This window comes from Gossypium raimondii, chromosome 11, assembly GCF_025698545.1.
Source record: "Gossypium raimondii isolate GPD5lz chromosome 11, ASM2569854v1, whole genome shotgun sequence".
In the NCBI taxonomy this organism is placed as follows: Eukaryota; Viridiplantae; Streptophyta; class Magnoliopsida; order Malvales; family Malvaceae; genus Gossypium; species Gossypium raimondii.
In genome coordinates this window covers 55,152,736-55,171,490 of record NC_068575.1, presented here as the reverse complement: position 1 = coordinate 55,171,490, position 18,755 = coordinate 55,152,736, and the positions used below count along the sequence as shown (strand labels likewise).

The following is an 18,755-nucleotide window of genomic DNA, read 5'->3' as shown; positions in this document are numbered from 1 at the left end:
AAACATATATACATTCACTTTCCAAAATGTAAAAAATATAAATTTATAAAAAGAAAGAAAAAAACAGAGTGAGTGATTAAAGTTTAAAGATGTGGGTGGTCAGAACTCAGAAATGGAAGAGAAGTTTGCAAATATAAACAGGGGGGGGGGGCCTTTCACTTCTTTTCACAACCTCCAAATCTCTGCTTTGCTCTCTCTCTGTCTCTCTCTCACCCGTCACAACACTAAGGTCCCCAAAAAAAGCAATATATTGGATCGAATAAAGTTCTAAACACAGTAAAATAATAAAAATAATTAAGAAAAAAAGACTAAAGTGAAAAAAAGTAGGAGATTCCATAGTGGAGGCCAGACCCAGAAGCTGTTGACGTTTGAAGGGGTTGTACTTGTTGCAATAGCCAATAGTATGTAAGTAAAAAACGATGGCGTTTCGGTGGTCTTTTTTTTACTTTACCTGCACCCATTGGGAAACGATCCAGGGTACACTCGGTTTCGTGGTCTCTCTGTCTTTTTCTAGTTCTTGTATTTTTTCTTCTCTTTCTCGGTACCCAAAGTGGAACAAAAATTGAGCAGAGTACAAACTCGGGTTGCTTCAGAACACACTTAACTATTCTCTTTCAACAGCAAATTTCAGAGTGTTTCTCACAAATTCTGGGATCCTTCATTGCATTGTCTTAACCTCTCTTCCCCAAACTTTCCTTTCCCTGTTTGGTCGCTAAGAAACCCAAGAGAAACTTGCTTAAAAACAAAACAAATAGAACCTTAATTCAGCTTATCAATTCCCTTCCGCTCTTGGTATTCTCTTATTTCCTATTACCAAACTTAGCTAAAAAGAGTTGTTGTTTTTTTCCTTAAATGGAATGTGTTTGATGATGATAGTTGTTGCAAGAGATTCTCAAGCTCTTTAAAATAAGTTTAGAGAAGTATTACATTGTTTTGGCTTGACATAAGGCTTTGAACGATTCAAAAAATGGCCGAGTCAACCAAAGTGAGGTTGGTTCGGTGTCCAAAGTGTGAAAACCTTCTCCCAGAGCTTGCTGATTATTCGGTTTACCAGTGTGGTGGCTGCGGTGCTGTTCTTCGAGGTACCGTTGCTTTCTCCTCTCTTTCTTTTTTCCTAGTTGTTTGTTTGGTTAGTGAAGACGAGACAGAAAATCGATTTTGGATCCTGGATCCTGGATCCTGGACCCATGTTAATAAGCTTCCTGTAAATGTTCAAACTTGAACCCATTGGTTAAATTGAAAGGTAAGGTATAGTTAAGGTGTGGATCATGTGTGCTGTTTATGACTCTGGAATCTTATTAGAATGCTAATGATAGTTGTTTTGTATTTACCAACAATGGCCATGGTGCATTCTGTGAAAACTCGAAGTTGGGTATTGCTTGGTTTTCATTTTATTGGGGTTTTGCTTTTTTTTTTCTTTTCATTTTATTGGTTCTATAATGCCCTCAATCCGATTGATGAGCAAGCTTGCCATTTTTCTAAGGCAATGAAAGAATCGAGTGCGCTTCAGCCTCCTCTTTTCAATAGTCAGAATCCGATATGGTCATAAAAGTATATTCTATGGAGTATTTTTGTTGAGATCAAAATAATAAAACCATTTAAGGCTTTGATTTCGGTTTCTTGTTGTTTTCTGAACTTTTTAGTGTTGATCTTCCATGAAATTTGTAGTTTTTTCTTGTTTTAATAGAGTAATGTTATTTGATTAACAGCTAAAATTAGGAATCATGAAGCAGTTACTTTCTTGGACAAGTCGAAAGAAGACAGTCTTGGCAGAGTCTCTACCAAATCCCAAACTTCCTCCGAGAAGGGAATAGTAGACTCAAGTGATGCCTCTGATGCAGATGTTAAATCAAGTGCTGGGTTTTTGATGTGTGATCAAAGGGATCCAGAGAATAATGATGTTGAGGGCAGTGATAGAAGTAGGAGTGAATCAAAGGTTGCTGGTGATAAATGGTCTCTTGAGAACCCAAATGATATTAGCAGGAACAAGGATGATATAGTGAATTCTATTGGAAGAGAACAGGAGGATTTGGATTCCAATTTTGTATATACTGGTGGATCACAAAGACTGGGACAGATGTCCGATTGGCAGGCTGGGAAACGAGAAGAGATGGAGCAATTTCAGAGAATTCCAAGAGTTGTCGTTGAAGGTGTGCGATTTTCTACCTCAAAACACCCAGATGAAGGCCCATCAAACCTTAATTTGGATTCTTCTTATGGTTATCGCGAATCGTTGCAGAATCAAACTGACCTGGATGGTTCTAGTAGAATTCACCTTGACCAAGATCGAGCTGTGCTTCTGAGGAAGCTAGATGAGCTAAAGGAGCAACTTAGTCAGTCTTGTGATGTGGCTGATAAACCAAAAGAAAAGGCTCCGGTTGATAGGAGGGTAGTTCCTCCAGAGTCTTATGGTGGTACTGATAGCTGGTTTGCAAATAGTTCTTCTGGATTGCAGAAGCCCTCAATGCCTTTCTATGGACCTGATAAGCATGCTGCGGAAGCAGGACCTTCTTACTTTGGTTTTTTTCCAGAACCATTTGCTTATCCCGTTGAACATGATGTGACTCAGCATGGGTTGTATCCTCCAATGCGTAATCCAAATCATATCCCTGCATATGGAGATCCTTTTGGATCCAAAATGCTTGGAAGAGCTCCGCACCAGTTCCCTGGAGAATACCAACAGCCACGTCATCCATACTTTTCTGGACAGTACATTGAAAGTAATCATGATCCATTTATGCCATATCCACGAAGTTCAGTGTTGCACCAGGCTTCTTGTTCTTGCTTTCATTGTTATGAGAAACATCGGCGAGTTCCAGCACCTATTCCACCCAGTTCATTTGGCAATAAAAGGTTCCCTGATGTGCCTAGCAACCCATTTTACCATATTGACAACCCTAGGTCTTTTGGTTCGCATTACCATAGTTCTAGGACCACAATGCCCCCATTGAATGCTCATGCTAGATGGCAGAATGATATTAACTCAGACATGGGTGGTTTTGTTCATTACCGTCCCCAGAGAGTAGTGCTAGCTGGTGGTGGGCGCCATATTCGTCCTATAGCTGGTGGTGCTCCATTTGTAACGTGTTATAATTGCTTTGAATTGCTACGAGTGCCCCGGAAAGTGCAGCTCATGGTGAAAAATGAACATAAATTGCGGTGTGGAGCCTGTTCAACTGTGATAAACTTTATTGTCATGGACAAGAAGCTTGTTCTTCTTAATCATGCAGAATCAAAGGGAATTTCTGTAGATGTTGATGATAACTGTAATGAAGGCCGTGTCAACCGAATTGCTACTAACTTCTCCTCTGATGATTATGATCATTCAGGTTATGATTTTCAGTCAATGGATAGAGAACCTGTTGCATCGTCAACTGGCCAGGCTTTGAATTCAGTCAGACCTCAGGAAATGCAAAGCTTTCATTCTTCATCTCCTAGCACCTCCGAGGATGAAAACAGTCCGGATGTTTTAACTGCTTCAAGACAGGAAGTGAGTTCTGTTCAGCAGCCAGCCAAATCCACTTTGTCTTCCCCACCTGCAGGCTCACCTCTTCAAGAGCACTTTGATTATTCTTCTAGCAATCATGCAGCCAATCGATTCAGGAAGGGAAATCGTAGTAGTCGCTCCGATCAAGAGAAAGTTGTGTCAATCAAGGGTGCCACACGACAAAATTCTTTAAAAGAGGCATTACCTACTGAGATGGAGGTGTCATTCAATGAGTATGCTAATACTGGGATTTCTCAAGATTCAGGGGATGTAACTAGGGAAGATGATCAACCGAAAATGGCAAAAGGAGGTGAATCATTTTTTGCAAATATTATCAAGAAGAGTTTTAAGGATTTCTCAAGATTTAATCAAACAGAGGAACGTGGGAAAAGTAACATTTCAGTTAATGGACATCCTATTCCTGAACGTGTGGTTAAAAAAGCTGAAAAGATAGCTGGACCGGTTCTTCCTGGACAGTATTGGTAAGCATCCATTGGTTTTCTCTCTGATCTGTGCTATGAGTTTTACCAGTTTCTTTGTATGTCTATCATGATAGACTGGCATGTAATTTCTAGTGTATTTCAATAATTGACATTCTTGTGTTGCATATGACTAAATCAGGTATGATTTCCGAGCTGGATTCTGGGGTGTTCTCGGCGGACCTTGTCTTGGCATAATTCCTGTAAGATTATATAATTTTTAACCTAGATACTGACTGTTAAGCATTTTGTTGTTTCTTGGTTTTAGTAATTTATGTATAAATATATTAAAAAACTGATTTTCAATGCAGCCTTTTATCGAAGAATTTAACCATCCAATGCCAGAGAACTGTGCTGGTGGAACCACTGGTGTTTTTGTAAACGGGAGAGAGCTCCATCAGAAAGATTTAGATTTGCTTGCTAATAGAGGGCTTCCACCTGACAGAGATAGATCTTATATCATTGAGATATCGGGCAGAGTTCTGGATGAGGACACTGGTGAAGAGCTAGATAGCCTTGGGAAACTTGCGCCAACGTGAGTCTGTCTTTATTCTTTTCCCCTCCTACATGCTTATACATGTAGATAGCTAAATGTTGCCATAACTAGTTAAAAAGTAGACTGCTTTCATTCAATTCATCCGTTGCAGCTAATAAGTATTGATATTCTCATGACTGTTTTATGCATTAATCCTTTGTAGCCGTAATGCTAACACGTCTCTTGTTCTTTATAAATGTTGGATCTCGGAAAGCCTCGAGGTGAACTAGATCTTAGAATAATGGCAAAGGCATGGCACTAAGATTGTACAATGGAAAGAAATAGGGATAATGGGGTTTATTACATGAGACACGTACAAAAGGGCTTGCGTAGATGGTTTGTAAATGTAGTTTCTGTTCTTTGATGGTGGTCGATGGTTATAACTTTCTTTTCTAATTTCCTTCCTTTAATTATTGTTAGAATAGTACATTCCTGCATGTTATGAGTTGTTATGAGTACCAAGTGTTAGACATTGTGCCATTGTGTAGGATGTTTGAAAGCTCTCTTTTTTGGTAAAGATTGATTTTTTTTCCCCGTTGCTTCATTGTGTATCCATTATAACTTTTGAACTCATGTATTGCTATTAAATTTTCTGCATCTCAAAATGGGGTTTCTTTGTAAGGTATCATCCTGAAGCATTTTTGTTTGTTAATGAACAGAGTTGAGAAAGCGAAGCGTGGTTTTGGCATGAAAGTTCCAAGAGCAGCTGCATAATGCATTTGTAATGATCGCAGAATTTTTGATTTTTTCTAAACCAAGTGCCGAAATAAGCATCTTGGCTGTATTGGTTGGAACTTGGAAGGTCTGAAATCTGAATGATGTTTCTGTAGCTAGATGGGTTGGTGTTGGATTGTTTCTTAAGCCATCGATAAAATAGTGATAAAGTTTCTGATTTTATTAGATATTTTCACTGGTGGTGATAATAGTTCACAGTTTAAAGTTACTGCTTTCTCTATGCTGCAATTTGTAAATGGGATTTATGTAAATTTGGTTTGATCCCTCCATTTTTGTTTTACGGAATGAGATATGGATTTCTCGTCTTTCCTAGCTATCAACAAAGGAAGTTCAAAAACCAGAAAATGAAATGAAATTGCTACTAGACTCTGGCGATTCAAGATATGAACATCAATAACTTGGGATGGAGTTGTGGAACATTGCCAAATTGTTCTTAGACGATCTGAATGCAGCAAAATGATGGTGTCCAACTTATGACTAGGTTGGCAAGTGAAGTCACTGACGAAGGATGGGCCCCAAGGATGGGCCCCAAGGATGGGGCCCATCTTCATTCCCACTTTCACAATCCACTCCTATGCGGTCCAAAAAGTCGCATCTTTCCTGTAATTTGAATCAAGGATGGGCGAAAGAAGTGCCGTTCGCTGTTCCTTCGGACATTCAATCTAATGCCGGAACATTCACGCGCATGTTCTTCCGGGTGTGTTGGTGCTTCTCTTACATTTTTTTATGGGCATTCGAACATGTTAACATTCACCGGACGGCATGTTTTATCAACGGAGATGGTAAATACAGGAAGAGATCAATAAATTTAGCCATTTTCTATGGAGGGGGCTGTATAATTCTTCGACAATGTATCATTCAGTTCGAACGAACGAGATTTTTCTTCCCTCGTGAGATGGGAATGAAGCGGAAAATCTGAAAAATGGCATCCAGGACATCTGGGAGCCCAAAGGTGGGTCACTTGTACACCAAAGGTGAGCTGCATCATCTCTCCCATAACCTATAGGTTAATTCTGCTATTAGTTCATGTACTTGGCAAAAATTGTAGATTTAATCCTCTTACCTTTACTTATCCTTTTCAAATTTTAAAGTTTCAATCCTCACTAAACTATAATTGTTAAATTTTGTTATTTTCAAAATCTAATGTTCCAAACATATTATCATGTGTAATGTCATGTCAGCTTATTATTTCTACATAATACTAACTAAAAATCCAATTAATAAATTACTGATTATCATTTGCATTATGACTGGAACTTTAGAATTTGAAAAGTATAATGATCTAGAATGATCCAATTGAAGAAAATGGATTAAACCTACAACTGTATGCATAGTACAAAACTAATAATTAATTTTTACCAAACAAATTTAGCTCCTACTGATTGGGCCAAGACTAAAATTTCAAATTTTAAAAAGTACAAGGACTAAAATTTACCAATTCAAAAAGTACAAAAACTAAAATCGATCAAATAAAAATACTTTGACTAAATCTACCACTTTCACAAAGTACAGGGACTAATAGCAGTATTTAACCTAACCCACATGCATCTCAAAAGAAAATAAAACCAATTCTTATTACACCCATACACAATAGAATCGACAAGGTATTATCAATATGCCAATCAGTTTTATCTTATCTAAGGATTTATCAATATCATCTACCAATTCCAAACTGTTTTCAAGTCCAAAACACAGTCGCATTCAGCCTTGAATGCTGCAAGCATGCAACAGTTTGATTATCATTCAAAGATAAAATGCACAAATTAAGGCGTCTAACTAAAACACAATGGCCAACAAGCTCTTGACCTAATGCCAAAATACTTTGTATTGTGCAACATAAAAGCTCGGGTTCAATTCAATCCCTAACATTTCTACCCCTTCCCAAATGATTTAAAAAGAAAATGCAAGATATATATACAATCAAAACAATGAACACCTAAAAAAGGAAGTACGGAACCAATAGGTGGAACCTGCTTTATCAAAGTCTATTTGCAAAGTAGTCTGTCTGGTGCAACTTTAAGCAATGTTCTGAGATTCAATGCAAGTGTTCAAGAACTTTGTAGTTGAGTTGTTATTTAAGAAAGAGAAAACAGAAGCTAACCCAAATTACAAAACAAACAGATTTGACATTATTCAACAAACAACTCATGTTTTAAATAGCGACCTAGGCATTTCTTTGCTCCAAATGCCAACAGCGACCGTCGGCTTCTTTCTACTTGGTTTGTGGTGGTGAATCAGTATTCTTCTTTGGTTTAAGATATGGATCCTGTGAATATTCAAAGTTACGGAAAGATGTTAAGGCAGAGCAACACCCCCATAAATGAATTCGGAGTTACAATTTCAACATAATCCACACGACAATACCTTGAGAAAAACAATGAGGAGAAAGTAAAACACATCATATGCACATTAATCATGACCCTTTTCAATTTCCAATGGAATTCCATGTTTTGATTCTCTTTATCACATTGCACTCTCTTCATTTTAAAGTTTCGTGCAATTCAACTATAGTTCAAAGTCCAAATATAAAATAAACTAACATAAAAAAAAAAACTAAAAAAAGTCATTTAAATCTTTATGTTCCTTAAATTAGAGATGTTCCATCTATCTCGATTCAAACAAAAAAAAAAAGGTAAACTAACATAATATTAAGAAAACTGGCCCTCCTTTCAGTTCATTAAAATTTGAAACTTTATGTTTGGCGAAATCAATGAAAATTCCCCAAAACAAAAAACATTATTCCTAATCTACGATTTATAAGTGCAACTAGGTTTAAAACTAAAAGGGAAAGGGCAATAGAAATTACGTCAACAAAGAGAAAGTGAGCGACGACGGTGGCTCCCACAACGCCGCCGAGGATGACAACTGGGCCTGTTAGCAAACTCCATTTCCGGTGAATCATCTTTTATTTCCGCTCCTTCGATAAGTTTCCGCCTTCCTTTTTCGTCAGATCTCCAAATTTGCAATAGAAAAGCACCTCGGCAGCATTTAAAGAAAGAGAGCAGGCCAGTTGGGGAAGTGCCTGCTTGGCCCAAACTATGGCTTTCTTTTCTTGAGTTTTTTATTTCTTTAACCAATTGGTTGACTTGAGCTCAACTCTGGCCCTTAATTTAGAGGCCCTTCCATTGTGGTTTCCAATAATAGGCCCAATTTTATATTTTCCATAAAAGTTTAAAGGTTTATAGTCAAAAAAGTCCTTAAGAAAATACGAAAAAAGTTAATTAAACTTATGTATTAAATTCGCACCCAATTAAAATCTTAGTGTTAATAAAAAAATAAATTAATCCTTTCCATTAACGGTTTTTTCATTGACCATGTTAATCGCTAAAAAACTAATGCACCAATCATAAGGTTACACATGGTAGCTTTTGATTTAATCTAATATTTTTCCCATAAAAAATATATAAATCAGAAAAATTATTAAAACTAATATAAAGTTAAATATATTATAATAAAAACTCTAATAAATTTAATAAATTAAAAAAATATTTAAAATTTTATAAAAATGTATAAAAATTATTATAAACTTATACAAAACATAAATATCATTAAAAATATTACATTTATATAAAATTATAAAAATTGCAAAGAATCATAAAAACTTAAACTAGGTCAGATTAGTCGTTCGGATCAATTAGACTGAAATCAACAAGGGTACCAATCTGGAGAAAAACAATTAGATTGGTTGACCTGAGAGCAGGGCGGTTGAACTGATTTTTTTTATTTTATTTTTTAAACATTTTGTTTAATTAAACTAGATTAATCGGTCGATTTAGCAAATTGATAGCTTGACCGACTCGACCACTAGTCTAACTATACCAAAAACACTTAATTTTTTGAATTTGTTTTTATTAATTTTATAAATTTTCATTATCCTAGTATTAGTATATGTCAGTTTGAAATATTTGGGCCAAGGTTTTCAGAACCAAAATGATGGTTGAAACGATCAATTCACTGGTTTGTCAATTCGACTAATCCGTCCAGTTTATTTAAATAAAACATTAAAAATCAAAATAAAAAAATTGGTTCAACCACTCTGTCCCAAGTTAACCAATTTAATGGCTTTCCTCAGAATGGTAACTAGGTCAATTTTGGTTTAACTGGTTCGACTGGTTGATTCAGTCCAAATCATGTTTTATGATTTTTTTAATAATTTTTATAAGTTTATACCAAATTTAATAAAATTTATAATTTTCAATAATTTGTTATGATCTTTCAAGAATTTTTATAATTTTTTATAGAATTTTAAATATTTTTTATTAATTTTATAAATTTTTATAAATTATAAATTTTATATTTTTATATGTTTATAATATTTATAAGTTTTCATTATTTTTAGGCTTAAAGGTGCAAAAGAAATTCAAACTTTTTCAAAAAGTAATTAAACCATTGTTTTTTTTCACTCATTTGGATACTTGAACTTTTAAAATGCATCAAAAAGGCCCTCAAACCTTTTCAAAAAAAGTAATTAAGCCTTTACCTTTTTTTTTGCATTCAATTGGGTACTTGAACTTTCAAAATGCATCAAAAAGACCCTCAAACTTTTTGAAAAAAGCAATTAACCCCTACATTTATTAAAAATTAGAAAAAATATAATAATCGAAAAAATATGAAAAATTGTAAAATTTTATAAAATAGAAAAAATTATAAAATATATAGAAATATAAAATTTTATAAAGTCGTAAGAAAATTATACAAAATGTAAAGACATATAAACTTCAGTAAAAAATTATAAAAATTATCGTACCAAAAAAATATTTTATAATTTTTCTATAACTTTTATTGGTTTCTATTTTTATCATTTTTCACCACATGTCACGTTGTGTTGTGACACATGATGACTTTAATTGAAAAAACTAGGGTCATTAATTTTTTATGATTTTTATAAAATTTTACAATTTTTTATTTTTTATGATTATTATAAAAATTTAATTTTTAATAAATTTTAAAATTTTATATTTTATTAAAATTTAATAATTTTCTAAAATTTATTATTGTTATCATTTTTTTCTAATTTTTAATAACAGCAGGGGCTTAATTGCTTTTTTGAAAAATTTTGAGGGTCTTTTTGATGCATTTTGAAAGTCTAAGAAACCAATTGAGTGAAAAAAAACAGCGGCTTAATTACTTTTTTTTTTGAAGAAGTTTGACAGCCTTTTTGATACATTTTGAAAGTTCAAGTGCTTAATTGAGTGTAAAAAAAAAGTTTTTTTTAAGTTTGAGGGCTTTTTAGGCCCTTAAGCCTTATCTTTAAGTCATTCCTATACTCGGTGAGAAAACATATCCATTTATTAATGCAACCCATTTCTCTAACTTCATCATTTTCATTCATTTATGTTTATTTGGTTCTACATGCAATTCATTTATGGTTTCAATGAGCTAGTGGAGGGATCGAATGGAAATATATAATTAGGGCTCGAAATTTTATAATTAAGTTTCAGGTTTTCGCCTATTAATTATATACTTGTTAAGTCACAAAGTCATTTTACTATAATATCATGATTGAGCTCTCTTTGATTACATACCATTACGAAAATTACACTTAGAGCATTAGATCCAATAGTCTCCCACTTACTCTAGTGAAATAGATGAATCATATTTCGCATTCTCATGCCCTCTACATGTTTCTCAAAGCTCCTGATTATCACATTCTTAATAAACTCGAATTAACCCCTTTACTATTAAAATAAAACTAAAATGGAATAAAATTAAGTTTAAAAAATCATTTACTGCAAAGTAAATATTTTAATGCTTCCGAAAACTTTTGTTTCATTTAGAATTGACATGATATATAATTATTTTTTTAGACAATAGATGTAAATTTTGTTATAAATTAGATTTATTTAATTTTTTAATAGTACAGAGATTAAATTGATTCATTTAATAATGAATTGCTAATTTTTTTTCGTGGAATAATTTGTAAGTAAAGCCATTTGACACTGTCTATATTTGATGGTCCGAAAATCAAGCATAGTTGGGTGACATGTTTCAAAATTACAAAAAATTTAACTATCTAATAGCATCTGAACTCCCATAAAGATATCGTTTTAGTAATCTAGTCGGTGTTAAGTGCATCGTGTATGCAAAGAACAAAACAAAGGCTGCTAAGGATATTCGTGTTCTAAGTGATCCCATTTTATAAATATCTCATAGACCCCATCCGGTATTTGATTAGGGCTTTTTCCTTGGACAATAGTAGAAAATAGAGTCCTTAAAAATCAAAGTAGATGATTAAATAAAGAGACACCAAAGGCGTCGCATTAGAGAACCGTTGGAATAGGGGCTGAACCTAACTACCAAACTACCAAAGATTCGATTTTGCACGAAATATATTATGGAACACTCTGTCGTACGTTTGTGCCATCCGATGGCATATTCAAGTTTACACCATTGCTTTCGCAGATCGACCATGGCAGAGAAACCCCGCATAGTCATGTTACCGACTCCAGGCATGGGACATCTCATTCCACTAATCGGATTCGCCAAAGACCTCGTTCACTCCCACGACTTAGCTATCACACTCATCGTTCTCACAATTGGGCCACCAACAAACGCACAAAAGGACCTCCTTCATGCTCTCCCTGGAACCATAAAACCCATACTTGTTCCTCCAGTTAGCTACCAACCTGAAATGAATGCCTTCTTCGCAATCACTCGATCCATGTCTTCCATCCGCCATTTGTTCAAGTCATTGGTTGATAGTAACAGGCCCAGGGCATTGGTCGTTGATCTTCTTTCCACTGATGTCTTGGACGTTGCCATGGAATTTAACATTCCATCCTATGTATACTTTCCTTCCTCGGCTTTGTCTTTGGCTCTTATGTTTGACTTGCCAACGTTAGACGAGACTGTCTCCTGTGAGTTCAAGGACCTTCCGGAACTGATGAAATTACCAGGGTCCGTCCCGGTTCATGGTAGAGATTTTCCAGCAGAGGAAAGATGAATACAAGTGGTTGCTTAACGAGGCGAAGCGATACCGTATAGCTAAGGGTATGATATTGAATAGCTTCAAGGACTTGGAACCAGGAACCATCGAGGCTTTACAACTGGAGGAACCCGATAAGCCTGCTGTATACGCTATTGGGCCACGCTTACAAACCGGTTCGAGTGGTGGGATTGATGAATCTGAGTGTGGTAAATGGTTAGATAATCAGCCGAGCGGCTCTGTGTTGTTTGTTTCGTTTGGCAGCGGGGGTACTCTCTCCTTGGATCAACTCAACAATTAGCCTCGGGCTTAGAAATGAGTGAGCAAAGATTTTTATGGGTTGTAAGACCACCGAATGAAATATCTGCTATGGGCTCCTATTATGATTCACAAAACAACAAAGAACCTTTGAGCTTTTTGCCACAAGGGTTTCTGGATAGAACCGAAGAAAAGGGTCTAGTGGTGCCATCTTGGGCTCCACAAATGGAGATTCTGGGTCATGGTTCAACTGGTGGGTTCCTGACCCGTTGTGGGTGGAATTCGGTCCTTGAGAGCATAGCCAATGGTGTACCTATGATTGCCTGGCCACTATATGCAGAGCAAAGAATGAATGCGGTTCTTTTGACTCAGGGCATAAACGTTGCATTGAGGCCAACAGTTAACCAAAAGGGTGTTGTGGAACGAGAAGAAATAGCAAGGGTCACAAAGTGTTTGATGAAGGGAGATCAAGGGTTGATCATTCGTGAAGAAATGAGCAAGTACAAGGACGCTGCTGCCAAGGCTGTGAGTAAAAGTGGGTCATCAACGAAAGCACTGTCCCAATTAGTGGTCAAATGGAAGGAAGATAACAACATATGATATGAAGTCCAATTTTCCTTTCCATCATCTTATATTTACCAAGTTTGAAAGTGCTTTAACATTTCAATGATTGCAATATTGTGTAAAGTTAAGTGGCAAATTAAACCTCTCGAATCTCAGCTTTTCAATCCCAAATTATTGATACAAAGCAAAATCCAAATAGCCATTTTTTAGTCTCCAAAAGTGATTGTTTTTGGTAAAGATGGAAAATTGTGAGGCCTGTATATCTATTCAATTATTCTAAAGAAAAGATTGGTGGTAAGTGATTGTGCGCGTATAATATAAGCTGTGCGCCACTATAACTCTAATGGTGCTTGGATTGGATGAATGTTTAAGGTTATTAAGAATAGGGTTGCCTTATTTTAAGTTTGTTGCGTTGCATGCCGATCCAATCTCTACTTCACATTATTGCTCCAATAACTTAATGGTTTATATCTATAATCTATCCAATCCATCTTTTAGTTATGCTTGTCATCATGAAGTGGTAAGGCATAAGTCAAACGTTACATGACACCATTTTGATATCTATTAACTAAAAGCCTGTCCAGAAATAGGGAAATTCATGATTACAGAAAAGATAAATTTAATAAATTCATCATACATATTCGCTGATTTCTTTTTCTTTTTTACATGCAATACCAGGACAGCTGAAAAGTAGCTTCACGTATTTCATGCTGGGATTTATATTAATTTACTTTTTTACATCGTCCGCTATGGGTTTGGATCCACTTCATTTTTTCCCATCTATTAATATTGAATGCACGTTTAATCATCATTTATAAATTAATATTTACATTGAATAGATGGATCCAGTCCTACACAATTAAATGATGATGATTATTGAATATTAATGAATGAAAAAATAATGGAATGGATCTTAATCCGTTTGTTACTCTATCATTAATTTTTCAATTTTCTTTTGAGTTTACATGTAAAAATTCAGTCACAACTTTTTACTCCTTTAATCTAATCAAACAGGTTTGAATAAAAAATTATTATCTAAGCTAAGTTAAATACTGTTAATGCATTTTCCTTCTCCAAATTGTAAGTACCAAAAGTAAAATTAGTAAAATTATTATTATTATCTTATTTACTCTATTCAACTCATAATAGTTTATTCAATTACTTTTTTTAAATATAATAATTTATTTGGCCCTTCAATTTAAAAAAATTATTTTAGTTCATCATTTAATTTTTCATCTCTTTCTCACTTTACACTTGTATTGTTTGTCAAATCACCCAAAATAGATGAAAGAATTAACATTTGTCAACTTTGTTGATATGTCGTGTATACCACATTAACAACTAAGTAATTTTTAAAATTAATTTTTTTAAATATATATATATATATTTACACCATTTTAATAATGTTAATAATGTATTTAATATTTTTAAAATTTTAAAATTAATTAATGTGCATGTCATATTATCAATGTTAACAGGCATTAGTTTTTTCATTTATTTTGGGTAGATTTGGCAAATAGGGCAAGTTCAATAGCTAAAAGAGATAAAAAATTAAATGGATGAGTAAAATAACTTTATTTTTGCAAGAAGACCAAATAAGTCATTATACCTAAACTACACAGTAAATTTAATTTAGCTTTTTATACTAAAATTAAATTTGTTCTTTCTAAAATACACATGTATTTCGTGGGAGTACTATGCAAGCATATTGTAATTTTTAGCCACTCAAGTATTTTTGTTTGCAACAAAATGAAAGAAACTTTTATACTTGTCATGAAAAGATTTTTTTTTGTATTATTTAGTTTTATATCATGACAAAATATTTTTAATACTTATGTAATAATTAAAAATTTTCGGAATTTAGATTTTATAATAAATTAAATATAATGAAGGAAATTAAAAATGTTCTCAAACGAATAAAGACTATTGACCATTACATATTGGTTCAAATTTGATTCCCATCTCCATTATTGACCTTAAAAAAGAAGGGTCCGGATCACACGTGTGCAATACTACCTGCTCCTTCTCAATTCAGACCAAGTTGCTCCACTTCGAAGCGTCTAGCAACCTGAACTACTGTTTTTTTTTTTAAAAAAGGGTCCAAAATGATAGGAAAATGGATAAAATTTAGAAGTAATAAATAATTGATACGTACTACGTTCTTTCTCTCATATAAATTATTAGTTAATTAACAGCTAGGGTTTAGCGAAATTAGCAGACATCAGGGAATGTGGTCGTTTTTATTAGCAATAATTAAGAAGTGGGGGCACATAAATTGCTTATTTTTGCATCATCTTTTCATCACCGTACCGTCATGACAGGTTTGTTTGCGACTGCATGGACATAACGTTTATTATTTTATTACCTTGGAAATTGTTTACAAAATGATTGAAGACCTATTATTTTTTTCTATCCTTAATTAATTAAAAATCGTCAATCTTTGCGCAATTTGAGATAAGATCTCAAGTACGGCTTCATGTTAGGGTAATGGGTAAATTTCACTTTTAGTCCCTTTTAAAAATTAATAATCAATTTCACTCTTTTAGTCCTTTATGTATATTTATCTGTCCTAAAATTAATTATTTAGTTTAAATTTTTATTTCACAAAAAATTGTAATTTTTTTCTTAACCCCCTACCCAACATTCTGGCTTCTTGTCTAATTCGTAGCATGTCATCCAAAATTTACAATAAATTTAAAGTCAACTACCTTTTCTTTTTTTTTTGCCAAAATGTCTACAGCTTTTATTGTTGGGTCCGAGGAGTATGAAATAATTGACTAAAAAAATTATTGATATTAATGTTCAGATTCTAATTTTCTATAAAATTTTAAACACAATAGCTAAACATTTTCCGTTATTTTTACACTTTTAAATAAGAATATCACTATGAATAATAATTAAAATTACCTTTAGGAATTAAAATTAAAATAAAAATCTAATGCCTAGCTCGAAAGCTGAAACCAAGCAATTATTATTTGTGTTTGCGGGCCGAGTTCAATCCATCTAACAATGATTTGAGTTAAAAGCTTCACTTTTTCACCATAACAGCTCGGGAAAGGACCCAAAAGAAAAAAAACTCAAAACATAAAATAAAGAAATGCAAAGAAAAAGTTTCTATATAACATAAGCCTTACGTCCGAACTGACATCACTAGGTCCACTCTCCATAATATTCCATTTGTAATTAAAAGAGTCTAGAAATTCTATTCCTCTTCTCATCTGTCATCACTATTCCCCCACATTTTCTTTTAACAATCAAGGAGAAATTATAGGTTTTTAAGTAGATATACTCCATTAATCAACCCAACCTTGTATTGTTCTACAAATTCATTTCTACCACCAAAAACAAACAACTAATTCCACAATATCACTCCACCCATCTATTTAAACCTCATCTTTCATCTTCTTTTTCCTTCATACCAAACGCTTCACGAGAAAAACAGAGAAAGAGTACTTTCTTTTTCTTCTTCTTTTGGTTCTGTTTTCACTGCCATGGCGAAAACGCAAACACCCCATATAGCGATTCTGCCTAGTCCTGGGATGGGTCACCTTATTCCACTCGTTGAGTTCGCTAAGCGATTTGTACAGCAACACAATTTCACTGTTACTTTTGTTATCCCCACCGCTGATTCTCCTTCTAAAGCTCAAATATCAACCCTGGATTCCCTTCCCAGCTCTATAGATTATGTTTTTCTTCCTCCTGTTGACTTGAGTGACCTCCCTCAAGACGCAAAGATTGAAACCGTGATTTCTTTAACGGTGGCTCGCTCTCTGTCGTTCCTTCGGGATGCTTTGAAGTCGCTGGCCGCAAAGACAAAACTCGTCGGTTTGGTGGTTGATCTTTTTGGGACAGACGCATTTGATGTCACCGGAGAATTCAACCTCTCGCCGTACATATTTTTCCCCTCCACGGCCATGGCCTTGTCTCTGTTTCATTACCTGCCGAAGCTTGACCAAATGGTTTCGTGCGAGTACAGGGAGTTGCCTGAAGTGAGGATTCCAGGCTGCATACCTATTCGCGGCAAAGAAATGCTGGACCCGGCTCAAGACAGGAAAAACGACGCTTACAAATGGCTGCTTCATCATGCAAAGAGGTATAGATTGGCTGAAGGCATAATGGTGAACAGTTTCGTGGAGTTGGAAGCAGGAGCAACGAAGGCGTTGCAAGAGAAAGAACCCGATAAGCCCCCAGTTTACCCGGTTGGTCCACTTGTTAACGTTGATGCGAGTAACAAAGGCAAAGCTGATGGGACGGATTGCCTGAAGTGGCTAGATGAGCAGCCACATGGCTCGGTTTTGTATGTGTCTTTTGGGAGCGGTGGGACCCTGTCTTCCAACCAGCTAAACGAGTTGGCGGTGGGGTTGGAGATGAGTGAGCACCGATTCTTGTGGGTTGTAAGAAGCCCAAACGATAAGGTTGCTAACGCCACTTTTTTCAGTGCGGAGAGCCAGAAGGACCCTTTCGATTTTCTACCAAAGGGGTTTCTGGAGAGGACAAAAGGGCGGGGTCTAGTGGTGCCATCGTGGGCACCACAGGCTCAAGTGCTGAGCCACAGCTCTACCGGAGGGTTTTTGACCCACTGCGGGTGGAATTCTACTCTGGAAAGTATCGTTAACGGGGTGCCTTTGATCGCCTGGCCGCTCTACGCTGAGCAAAAAATGAATGCCGCGATGCTAACCCAAGATATTAAAGTGGCACTGCGAACAGAACCCAACGAAAACGGTTTAGTTTGCAGAGACGAGATTGCAAAGGCTGTTAAGGGTCTAATGGAAGGTGAAGAAGGGAAAGGTGTTCGAAATAGAATGAAGGACCTCAAGGAAGCTGCGGCAAAGGCACTTTCTGAAAATGGGTCTTCCACCAAGGCACTTTCCGAGGTGGCTACTAGGTGGAGGAACCGTACAGCCATCTAGATTTTTATGTTTAATATATGTTTTATATATAAATTTATTTTCACTTCTCCTGTAAATGGTCCAGGCCATCTGTTTGTAACTACAGCTTAGCTTAGCCTATATGTTTAAATGTTGGAGTTTCTTGGGAGTTTCTGGTTTTAAGTTCTTTCATCTCCTTTTTTAACTGTTTCCCTTATTTTATGAAGTGGGTGGCCAATGGCCACAGTGAAGTGTTGCATTGTAGAGTTGGAAGTTTGAATGGGCATCCAATCATGCCAAAGGGGTGGGCCCAACGACCAAAGAAAAAAAAACTTGTTGCAACACATCTTAGTGATGGCCTAGCATTGATTGAAAGTAGGTGGAGTGGCATTGACATGAAATTAATTCATTTTTACAATTCATATTTAGATTGTTTTAAAAAAAATAGATTTTATACTCTTCAAGTATAATCTATCTTATCCGTCAAAAAATACCAAAGAAACCATATATTACCTGTCTCGTCAATTCTACACTTCATTCACGGGATATTCTTTTTTTTAAATGGAAGAATGTCTGCAATAGACCTTTAAATTTTACATTTTTTAGGGTTGCTATATGTTTTAATTTTTTGTATCTATTTTTTTATTTAGTTCATACTTCAATTTATATTTTATCAATTAAGTTCGTACTTTTATATTAATATCGTTAATTGCGCTGATGTGGTACTGTTAGTCAATCCAGTAGTGTCACGTGGCAGTCTCTCAATATATCACATTGAAACAATAAAATGTTTCACGTCAAGAATAAACTCGAATAACTGGTTGTTTTAAATATGTTTTTAGTAATTTTATATATTTCATTTTTTACAAAATATTAGGTTTTTTATATATATTATTGTGAAATA

The 18,755-nt window shown here is 34.9% G+C and overlaps 2 protein-coding genes, 1 long non-coding RNA gene and 1 pseudogene across 3 annotated transcripts; 3 read left to right on the top strand and 1 right to left on the bottom strand.

The window, feature by feature from the left end:
• The first annotated feature begins 204 nt into the window (after window positions 1-204).
• LOC105802780 (hypothetical protein) lies at window positions 205-5,541 on the top strand. Its single transcript, XM_012634630.2, has 5 exons — window positions 205-1,082; window positions 1,710-3,969; window positions 4,109-4,169; window positions 4,278-4,501; window positions 5,161-5,541. Exons 1-5 carry the CDS (start codon window positions 968-970, stop codon window positions 5,213-5,215), a joined length of 2,715 nt encoding a protein of 904 aa, XP_012490084.1. The 5' UTR covers window positions 205-967; the 3' UTR covers window positions 5,216-5,541.
• Window positions 5,542-7,185: 1,644 nt separating this feature from the next.
• Window positions 7,186-8,293, bottom strand: LOC105802784 (uncharacterized). The gene is made up of 2 exons (XR_001136289.2): window positions 8,043-8,293; window positions 7,186-7,502 (listed from the first exon to the last, which is right to left on the bottom strand). It is a non-coding gene; the product is annotated as an uncharacterized LOC105802784 (long non-coding RNA).
• A 3,260-nt stretch (window positions 8,294-11,553) lies between these two features.
• LOC105801462 (hydroquinone glucosyltransferase-like) lies at window positions 11,554-13,019 on the top strand (annotated as a pseudogene).
• Window positions 13,020-16,228: 3,209 nt separating this feature from the next.
• Window positions 16,229-18,034, top strand: LOC105802786 (hydroquinone glucosyltransferase). Its single transcript, XM_012634638.2, has one exon. The coding sequence runs from the start codon at window positions 16,475-16,477 to the stop codon at window positions 17,891-17,893; it is 1,419 nt and encodes a 472-aa protein (XP_012490092.1). The 5' UTR covers window positions 16,229-16,474; the 3' UTR covers window positions 17,894-18,034.
• The last annotated feature ends 721 nt before the right edge of the window (window positions 18,035-18,755 follow it).

Bases quoted from the DNA above. Each gene is read 5' to 3' on its own strand.
- LOC105802786 (XM_012634638.2), top strand. From the start codon at position 16,475: ATGGCGAAAACGCAAACACCCCATATAGCGATTCTGCCTAGTCCTGGG.
- LOC105802780 (XM_012634630.2), top strand. From the start codon at position 968: ATGGCCGAGTCAACCAAAGTGAGGTTGGTTCGGTGTCCAAAGTGTGAA. The intron at 3,970-4,108 runs GTAAGCATCCAT...TGACTAAATCAG, and splicing joins GTTCTTCCTGGACAGTATTG to GTATGATTTCCGAGCTGGAT. The intron at 4,170-4,277 runs GTAAGATTATAT...TTTTCAATGCAG, and splicing joins CTTGTCTTGGCATAATTCCT to CCTTTTATCGAAGAATTTAA.